The following is a 10,101-nucleotide window of genomic DNA, read 5'->3' as shown; positions in this document are numbered from 1 at the left end:
CGCTGTTTCCTGGGGGAAGAATGTGGCCTTTTTGGCAACGTGCGTAAAACCTGTGGGAAGCGCTCAGATCTTCGTGCCACAGAACTTCAGTCTCACCTCAGTCTCATGTGAACACGCGTGGGAACGGCGGGAGTGTGTGTTCCCTGTGTGTCTGTCCTCACTGGTGTATCAGCTTTAACACGTAATAAAGTTGTAAATGCGGCGTCATTTCCCCTTTTCCCACGAGAACGAGCTGCAGACCCCCACCCACCCGTCCACCCCACTTCCCCCACGTCCCTCCACACACACTGTAATCATCTGCAAGACCGATTTGGTTCAGGGAATGTATTCATTTATTATTCATCATCAATCCTATGTGGAAAAGCTGGAAACGATATTTATTTACCTCAGTTGTTTTTAATCTAAAGGGTCAAAATGAATTTAGTGTGATCAGCTTCATTTCTTGAAAGCGAAGGATCGGAGCGTTTTTTTTTGCTCCTTAAGTAGAAAACACCTTTTTTTCTTTGAGGAGAAGAACATTTGTTTCAAGGCGTTAAACTGTGAATCCAGCGGAACCCTTTGATCCACAGTGGCACGTGCGAGTGTGTGTGTGTGTGTGTGTCTGTGTGTGTGGGGGGGGGGGGGGTTAGGCACACGCCACCGTGGATCAAAGGTCTGCATGAAGCTGTGATCAATGACTGTGATTTACAGCTCAATGAATCCTCTGGCGTGGAAGTTGTCCTATAGAGCAAGAGACTATGCAATATATATATATGTATATGTATTGCCTAGTACATTTACTGTATGACTTTATATACATATATACACTTATTAAAGTACATATTTCTATTAATAAAATCTTCTAACTTTCTAAAATGCTGCGTTAGGTGTCAAACTAGGAGACTTTAAATTTAAACTCTGGTAGTAATATCTGAATTTTGTATGAAATGTGGATAAAATATATACAAATAGGATAAAAAACAAGAAAAGAATATTTCATTTTGACATGGCTGTGAACATATACTCACTGTCATAGTGGGAAAGTGGCTGTGGTGTCAATGAGCTTGAAAATGAAATAAAAAATCTACGAATGAAAAGTCATTTTATTTTATTGCATCAACAGGATTCTGACGTCTTTGTGCAACACATGAACACTTTAAATATTTCTGCAATAATCAGAATACAACCTGTCACACATTAACACAATGTGAATACACTGGAGTGAAGCTTCAGACTGACGGGTTGTTGTGTCACAGAAACTTTACATTTAACAATATTCTTCGCTGGAGTAAAAAATATCTGATGGAAAAAGTGTTTTCGTAGTTTTTGTGACAGTCATAAAGACGGACAGACAAAAGGTCATGGAAACATAACTTCTTTAACGGAGGTGATGGTAATAATAATTTATAAACGGCTGAGCGAAGGTGACGGGGTAGTGTTGTGTGTCTGTATTAATTTGACAGGATAAGAAAATCTACGAGGTGAAACCCAATAGCTGAATCAATAACAACAAGTCAAGGTCGGATTCCTTCCAGCTGACGAGCTACTGATTCGGTTTGATATGAACAAATAAAAAACCCAGTGCCTCTCTGTTGACGTAGCTTTATTAAAACCACTGAGAGTCATCATCACATCCTCGATTCTTATTCTCTAAATAGCAGAGGTTTCTACAAGGCCGTTTGGGTGGAGTCGGCCGTGTGGCTCGACCTCTCACCTCTGGATTTCTGCTCTGGATTCGATGAACCCACCACTGCATGTTCTGATCTACTGGGATTCTCCATGTGTACGACTGGCTGGCGATCTGATTGGGCGGCAGCTTCTGTGGGATGCGAAACTGCCGCTCTTTCTACGCTGTCATTGGCTGTTCTGTCTGTCACGATGATGTAGTTTGGCTCCGGCTGTGGGGCGCTGGAGCGACGCTGCAATGCATGCTGGGTGCAGGAAAAGGAGCGCTGCCGAGGCGCCGGTTGAGGGGACAGGAAGTGAGGCGTCGCAGCTCTGGGGACGTCGTGATGCCTGTCGCGATCCTCGTCTTCTGAGGTCACCTCCTGCAAGGTGCTGATTGGCCGAGGGGAGCGGCCCATGATTCTCGGAGGTACCAACGCTGTCGCTGATTGGTTGAGCTGAGGTCGCCAGTTCTGAGGGGAGGGGTACTGCACTCTATTCACCGACCAATCACTGGCAAGACAAGAGAGGGAAATTAGACTGGATCCTGAAGCAGAAATATGAATAGTGGTATATTTCTGAAACCTTACTTTTGTGGTGGCGGGGACATATCCCGATGTGCTACCATCCCGGAGAAGGAGGCGCTTCTTCCCGGCAGGCCTGGCGATCCGGCCCACGGCGAGTACATCAGACCACGCTCATCCCACATCATGTCGTTGGCTGAGTCTACGGTGACGGGCCCTCTCTGAATCTGGTGAGCCAGCAGGAGCTCCAGGACCTGGTGACGCATCCCCTCTCGGGCCACGTCGATCGGCCGCCGGCCCCTTCGATCGTGAAGCTCAAGGTTGGCGCCGTGAAGGAGGAGGAGCCTGGCAGTGTCGTAGCAACCGTGGAGGGCGGAGAGAAAGAGCGGGGTCTCGCCCTACCGGACACAATCATGAATATAACATAGAACCAAGGTGATTGAAAGATGTTTAATCCACTCCAGGTGTTGTGGCGTCTCACAAGTAGCTTGAAGACGCGTTCAGGAGCTCACCTTGTTGTCCTGCAGGTCCACAGCGGCCCCGTAGCGAATGAGGGTTCTCGTTAGGGAGAGGTGGTTTACTGAGCATGCCCAGTGCAGGGCCGACCTCCCTGAGAGACACAGTGTGAGTGGAGGTGAGGGGGAAGAAGGGAGGGAGTAAGTCAGCCAATGAACAACCATTACACAACAGAGTCGAGCCCAGGTGGTGGAGAGAGGGAGAATGAAGGTAAAGAGGGGGGATGAGGAGATGAACTGCTTCAGCCGGAGAGACGACAGGGACGGGAACAAATAAATAAACACAGAAAACATGAGAAGAGAGAAGGGACAGAGGTTTGAGAGACGTCAAAAGCAAGAGGAAAGAGGATGAACCAGAGGTGGAGCTCTACAGCACATTAACTTTGCTCTGAGTCAGAGGACGGTAGCAGGGGAGCTGGAGGAGGAAGAGAGGCAGGGAAGAGATGGAAGATGGATGGAGAGGAGAGAGGACAGGACGGGAGAGGAGGGACACAAAAAGAGAGCGTGAGAGAGACGGGGGTAAGTCACAGCAGTTTACAGGTGTCAGGGAAAAAATGGGCTGTACATGTTATTTTTTCTCCAAGTTCACCTGTTCAGGCATGAGATACAAATATGGCCCGAAGGATGGAAATGTGGATTGAAATGAAACATGACTTTAATGATCCCTTAACCTTTCCTTTAAGTATAATCATTACAAAACTTTCGATTAAAAATTTCCCGAGAAGTTTTGTTTATTAGAAAATACCTTGGATCATCTTTTTCTTCAACTAATTCGTGCATGAAGAGGTAAACTCAGAATGTGTCCGTCTCTGCTCCTGACATTAGAGATGATGCAGCGTTTAAAGGTAATGATAGAAACTACATTTCCATACAGCTTTAATATAAATAGCATTATCGACGGTTCCTTGAAATCTTATTTCCAGTGAAAATAGGCAACAAGAATTGGGCTGAGGTTTGTGGTTTATTCAGACTTTCAGGTTTGTAGTAATCTTACCAGTGTGGTCGGTGTTGTTGACAGGAACTCCTGCTCGCAGCAGCTCCAGAACCACCCGGTCCAGTCCGCTACGCACGGCTCGGATCAGAACCACAGACCCATCCGGGCCACACCACTCTGCCGACTGCAAACACCACCAAACCGTTACAAATATACACTTCACATAGTACATATACACATATATAACACTGTACACACTAAACAAACAAATAACTTCTAAAGTTGCACAACAAAAACACAAACAATATGAAACCAAAGAGACTTAAATACCGAAATAACAACATGAAATGAAATAAGCACATGAACAGACCTGTTGAGGAGGACTGAGCAGAGGAGGCGGCATGGCGTTCCTCTCCCATCCTCTAGGTGGAGCTGCGGGAGCACAATAATCATACTTGAAGGGTGTTAAGGAGTTTTATACCTGAACAAATACTACATATGGAAACATACGTGTAGTCTGCATGCAAACATTGTGAATTGTTACAGTAATGAATCTTTTGTTGTGTTTGAATCACTGCAAAGCCTACGTTGTATGGGCCTGCGGGACGGTGAGGGTCCGGCTCGGTACTGTTTCTGGTCCGGGGTCCGGTGGTCGCAAATGGACGCCTCCTCCTGGCGTCTGGAGCATCTCGCGTTGATGTCTTCCATTGAACTCTGGGTAAAGTCTGTGTCGCTTCCTATGTCCTGGTCCCGTTTGAGAGGCCTGAAAAACCAAAGGCAAGGTGTTATTGATGCTGCGTGTTAAGAAGGCCGCCGTCTCCCCCCCCCCACCCCCGTGGTCATTTCCTGTTCTTTTAAATATGACCCGTGCGTCAACAACGAGCTGTGCAGCGCGCCCAAACACAAAGGTTTGTTTTTGTACAATGTAAAGAAAGATGCAGTGTGTGGAAGCTTTTGGGAAGGTCAGCATAATCAGGGGGCCCTTTTCTTTTTCAAATTTTTTTTGCCATTGTTTAGAGAGACAGGAAATTAATCAAGGGAGGGAGGGAGGGAGGGAGGGGCAGTAGCAACATGTAGCCTGCTCCAATCAAACCAAGACTCTGATGTGCGTCCTTGATTAGTTAATTATCACAATTTTCTAGGCAGAATTTTCCATCTAATCAATTAATTACAATTTATCACTGAAGCAAAGTTGTTCCCTATAAAAGGAAGAATAACTGTCAGGGACACAAGGGCAGAGATTTGCCATTTTGCTTTTAGTTCCAGGTTTAAATTGTTGCATTGATTAAAAAAGTTTATGAATGTATAATCTTTTGCAGCTACTGATCACTTACTGTTGTAAAATGTTATCTGTGAATCGCTAAATGTGAATAAGTGTCCCCGGACAAAAAGTTGTACAGGAAGAACTCTGTTGTTTTAGACTAAACTCCATTTGTCCAGATGACATCATTCCTCCCGCAGACCAAACATCCTCCCCGGTCATCTCCTCTCACCGCATTCGAATGGCGTCCTCGCCCAGCGGCTCCCTCCTCCTCTTCTTCTCCGCTTCCTTGGCTTTCTTCTTCTTCCGTAGGCTGATCTTGTCTTTGTCTCTGCTGGACCTGACCCGTGGTTCTAGCTGGGCTGCGTGCGGCGTCCAGCTCTTGGATTTGCTCTGCTCGCTGTCGGTGACCGTGGACCGGTGTCTCACCCTGTCGGTGACCTCCCTGTCCGCCCGCCGCTGCCTCACCCTCCTCACCACCAGGAACACCGCCACGGGCAGCGCCAGCAGCAGGGCAACCGCGATGGCAACCACGACCCACAGCCACACAGGGTTCCGCTCTTTGAAAGAAGGATTTGACAGTTTTAATTAAGTCGATAATGATCATTTTTGGTTTAAAAGTAAAGTTTTGAACAGTGAGTCAAATAGTTATATTGTGTTGCAGCTAGGGTTGCAAAGGGGTGGAAAGTTTCTGGTAAATTTCCGGAAACTTTCTGGAAACTTTCCATGGGAAGTTTAGCTCGAGAATTTTGAAAAAAAAAAAAAAATAAGCAAATTAAACGCTGAGCAATAAAAACATCATTCAAAACTCTATTTTAAAGATGTATGGAATGCAGCACACACTGCACGTTGAATTTCAACCCTCCACTGTGCATTCTTCCATCACATGCACAGATAACTCCCAGCATGCTTCACTCTACTGCAGGGCTATTGAGGCCTGCTGTAGAGTGAAGGACTAGTCAGGTAAGTTTCCATGATATTACTGGGGAAAATATATTAGCATGCTGATTGAGGATTGTTCATCTGTTCATCTAGCATATTTCCATTCATTTATCCATCAATTGTAAAATATGTTTACAGATGGTTCCAATTGTTTGGCTAACTATTTATATCTCTGGCATTGCATTAGCGTTTTTTTACAAACTTTTTTCTCATCTTATTCTACAGAACAATGCCACGTGCACTCTCTCATGTGTGGAGACATTTCACCCCATCCAATGTAGAAGGAAAGGCTGTGTACATTTGCAAACACTGTGCAAAGACCTATGTTAAGAATGACACAACGATGCAGAAGCATATAGTCAAGTGCCCAAAGTTTCCTCAGGGCTCAAATCAGCCTATGACAAAACAAAATGTTTATATTTATGTCTGTATATGACAAGATAAATACAGTTAGTATAAATTAACCACAACATTTCCATTTTATTCCCGTATATTCCCGTTTATTCCCGTTTATTCCCGTTAATTCCCATGGAAATTTTCCAACTTTGAATATTCCCGGAATTTTGCAACCCTAGCAGCTCACAAAAATCCTACATTTGCGAGAGATTCAACTTATTCTTTAAATTAAACCTGACTTCTCTGATGACACATTACAGCTTGTTAAAACAAATGGCATCCTCTCATAATAAAGACATGTATGAGGACACAGGAGCTGGAGTCATCACCAAACACGTCCACACACTGGAAATGGAAAAGTGTTTTACAATGTTTTGTTTGGATGACACAAACCTGTGTGTGTCTGTGTGTGTATGTGTGTGTGTGGGGGGAGACACAGGACACATTAGGCTACCTTTGACTTCCTCCTTCACCGGTTCCACCTCCCTGCTTCCTATTTCCTCTCGGACGCCTCTGATGCTGACGACGGCCTTCAGCTCCGGGAGGCTGGGGAACGAGCCGGGCCTCAGCAGCATGACAGCGCGTAGGAAGCTGGCGGCCTCGGTGGCGACGGGGAAGCAGGTGAGGGGCAGACGGGTGCACGGCCTGTTGTCCACTTGGAGGAAAAGGAGGGAGCTGGGAGGGAGACAGAGGAGGAAACGGCGGGAAAGAGCAGCTTTGCATTTTTTTGAAGGCAGTTTTGTGAAGAATGTTTGATTTAATCTGTAACTTTCCTCAAATCTGGAACAAATTAAAACAACATTTATTTGGACGTTTGATAATATCCTCTTGGAATAGGAGGGTGACGACCCTGTGTGCGTGTGCTTGTGTTTGTTGGACGAGACTTTTTTTTTTGGTAGCGTTCAGTGTGTGAGCAGACAGCGTCACTTGAATTTGACCTTTTACAAACGATTGTGTACGCACATACACACACATCTGTCTTATCCAGCTGCTGAGTCTGAAAAGTTTGTCTGTGAACGTTCTGCCTCGGAACAGACTCTGTCAAATAATAGTGCTTCTGTTATTTGTTCCTTTTTCAAGTCGGGAAAGAGCAGCTACGTTTTTTTTTGAAGCCAGTGTTGTGAAGAACGTTTGATTTAATCTGTAACTTTCCTCAAATTTGGAACAACATTTATTTTGACATTTGTTAATATCCTCTTAGAGAAAAATCAGCAAAATATAATTTAATAATAAGTTTGATGCACATTGATTTATATCAGTGTCCCTGCTATTCCGACAGGCTTGCTGGAGTTCCCCAAGGTTCTGTGTTTGGCCTTCTTGTATTTAATCTTTACTTTATTTCAGTGTTACTGTGCATGGATTTAAAACTCCTTATGCACATGATGATCTCAGATCCCAGAAGCAATTCATAAAGAATTCTGCATCTAATCACAATGGCTGTAACATGTTACTCAACACGCACCCGTTTGAATCGGCGGGAGTTGCCTGAGCCAGCAGCTCGATCAGCTGCTGAGCGTTAATGTCAAACAAGTTGGTGTTGGTGGCGAGCTGGGTGGCTCCTCTCAGTTTGAGCGGCGACTGGAGGAGGACGCTGAGCGCCCACAGCAGGGAGCTGTTAGAGAAGGTGCCGTGTTCCAGCGGGATGTTGGTGTGAATGACCAGCGTTCCTTTGGCCCACAGCGGGCTCTGATGGGTGAAGCAGTCGCTGCCGTCCCACCCGCAGGGGGCGCTGTTGCATCCCTGGCCGCAGTGGGAGTCGGCGTAGTGGTCGCGGCAGTACTTGATGTGGTCCGGACTGGGAGCCACGATTGGGATGGATGAGAGGAATTAAAGAAATAGAAATATTAGACAAAACCTTAACTTTATGTCGGTTTACAATCTTTCTTTCCCCCAGCATGTGACAATTAGCATTTAGCATTTACCTAGCATTCAGATTTTAAGATTACATGCTGCAGGTACCAGGGAATCCATATCAATTATACACAAGTATTTAGTGTAAAGTAGCAAGTGTACAAATAAGCTGTGACTTATTTTTACACTTGCTACTTTACACTAAATACTTAATAATGAATATGATGACAGTAGCTCTTGTTTGGGTTTTTGACCGCCAACAAAAACATCCTTTAATCCAAAGGAATAAAAGTATTAATACAAATAAGAATTATGACATTTCAAAAGGAAAACGATAACTGACCCTGATAAGCAAAACAATGTGGATGAAAACAAAGGCGTTTTACTTGCAGTGGCCCCTGTCCTTCACGCAGTCGAGGCCGTCTCTCAGACACTCGGGCTCCATACAGTCTTTGTCACACGACCCGTCTCCGAACTTGTCCTTACACTTCCTGACGACCGGACACCGGCCCCAGGGATCCTCAGACGCAGCTGCCGACACAAACACAGAAACAGATAGAAGTGTGGTACTTTTAGGAACTTGTTGAAGTTCAAAATGTTGTAATTGCGGTTCAGCCGAGACTTGTTCAGGTAGATGACGTCCACCCCGAGTCTGTTTCTTCCTGTTGCCAAAGGCTTGCTGACTGTATGCACTGTTAGGTTTCTCTGTATAATATTGCACAGTCTCGACATTACTCATTTAGCAAACAAAGCAACATATCCAGTATTGCAGTTTGTTTTCATGCCCCCTGAGCTTTGCACAGAAATTAAACCGAACATGCAAACTGTTTTCATTAAGGGTTTTATCGCAGCAGCAGCTCGGCCCCTTGTTCAAACCCCTCATTGTTTCACAGCGTTAGCAGCTACTCATAACAATGCAGGTCAGGCCACGAAAGGTGGGTCCTGATACGGACCGTTAAAGGGAACAGGAAACCGGCCTGACATAAACAGGAAGTTACCAGGAGAAACGAATAGCAACAGGAAATGGAGTGGGCCGGGGACTTGATAAAGGTCGAAGGTCTTCACCACGGCGACGAGGAATGTGATGGAGTCGGACAATGGGGTTGGCAGGTGTGAGCGGGACCATGGATTCAGAGCAGACAAAAATGATTCAGACAACAGAGCTAAAATAAGTTTAAAAGTTAAATGTTTAATACTTTCGCAAAACGAGACCTTCTGGTGCAGGAGGAATACAAATATATGTATTTATATTAATACAGGAATATATAGAAATATAATGATGATATGAATATATAATAATTTAAAGAAAAACCAATATTATAACAACGTTTGTCAGTAAATTAAGCTGTTAACAATTCAACAGGAAAAAAGTTTCAAGAAATTCATTATCCTGTATAATATTATGAAGTGAAAATACAAACTTCATGAGTTGGAGCTTCTTTAAAAGACCTTAAAAACAGTAATAATTAATTCAACACAGTTTGGGGAGCAAACATGTCACTAGATTCAACTCTTGAATATTTGATAAAACAAAAACATAAATCTGTTGAGAATAAAGTGGCTGACTCACCTCCACACGTCCAGCTCAGTCCCAGCAGAAGAAACACCGTCCGAGCCAACATCTTCAGGCTGCCAGCTGTGGGCCTCCTCTTCTCCTTCTTCTTCTTCTTCTCTCCTGACTCGGGCCTCGTCCAGATGTTTGGTGGAACGTGTCTCTGACCTGCAGCAGCTCGGCTCTGACTCACAGAGCTTCACGCTGCTGTGAATCTGTGAAGCCACCGACCCCTCTGCTCACAATGAACAGTTAACTCCGGTCTGAAGTCGCCCCAATTCCATCACCACCGCCTCCGACACCTTCTGACACCACCCAGCCCTCTCGCTTCACTCGCTCTTTTTTTTTTTCTTTTTCTCAGAGGCCCTGCGGATATCTGGACAACTTCCTGCCACTGTGTGGAGAAGAATAGGAGGGCGACGACCCTGTGTGCGTGTGCTTGTGTGTGTTGGACGAGACTCTTTTTTTTTGTAGCGTTCAGT

The 10,101-nt window shown here is 45.0% G+C and overlaps 1 protein-coding gene across 1 annotated transcript; it reads right to left on the bottom strand.

Moving 5' to 3' along the window:
* Window positions 1–1,070: 1,070 nt before the first annotated feature.
* Window positions 1,071–9,849, bottom strand: notchl (notch receptor, like). Its single transcript, XM_061080955.1, has 11 exons — window positions 9,638–9,849; window positions 8,454–8,598; window positions 7,679–8,011; window positions 6,671–6,891; window positions 5,111–5,438; window positions 4,205–4,380; window positions 3,988–4,049; window positions 3,678–3,801; window positions 2,681–2,778; window positions 2,235–2,566; window positions 1,071–2,157 (listed from the first exon to the last, which is right to left on the bottom strand). Exons 1-11 carry the CDS (start codon window positions 9,687–9,689, stop codon window positions 1,647–1,649), a joined length of 2,382 nt encoding a protein of 793 aa, XP_060936938.1. The 5' UTR covers window positions 9,690–9,849; the 3' UTR covers window positions 1,071–1,646.
* Between the last annotated feature and the right edge of the window lie 252 nt (window positions 9,850–10,101).

Source organism: Limanda limanda, chromosome 11 (assembly GCF_963576545.1).
Source record: "Limanda limanda chromosome 11, fLimLim1.1, whole genome shotgun sequence".
Classification (NCBI taxonomy): Eukaryota; Metazoa; Chordata; class Actinopteri; order Pleuronectiformes; family Pleuronectidae; genus Limanda; species Limanda limanda.
Note: the sequence above shows the minus strand (reverse complement) of the source record. Positions and strands in the feature narration are given on the sequence as shown.

Excerpts from the sequence above, each read along its gene's own strand:
- notchl (XM_061080955.1), bottom strand. The coding sequence starts at position 9,689 with ATGTTGGCTCGGACGGTGTTTCTTCTGCTGGGACTGAGCTGGACGTGT. Across the intron at positions 5,439-6,670 it reads GGTGAAGGAGGAAGTCAAAG|AGCGGAACCCTGTGTGGCTG; the intron begins GTAGCCTAATGT and ends CTTCTTTCAAAG. Across the intron at positions 2,779-3,677 it reads CAACAACACCGACCACACTG|GGAGGTCGGCCCTGCACTGG; the intron begins GTAAGATTACTA and ends TGTGTCTCTCAG.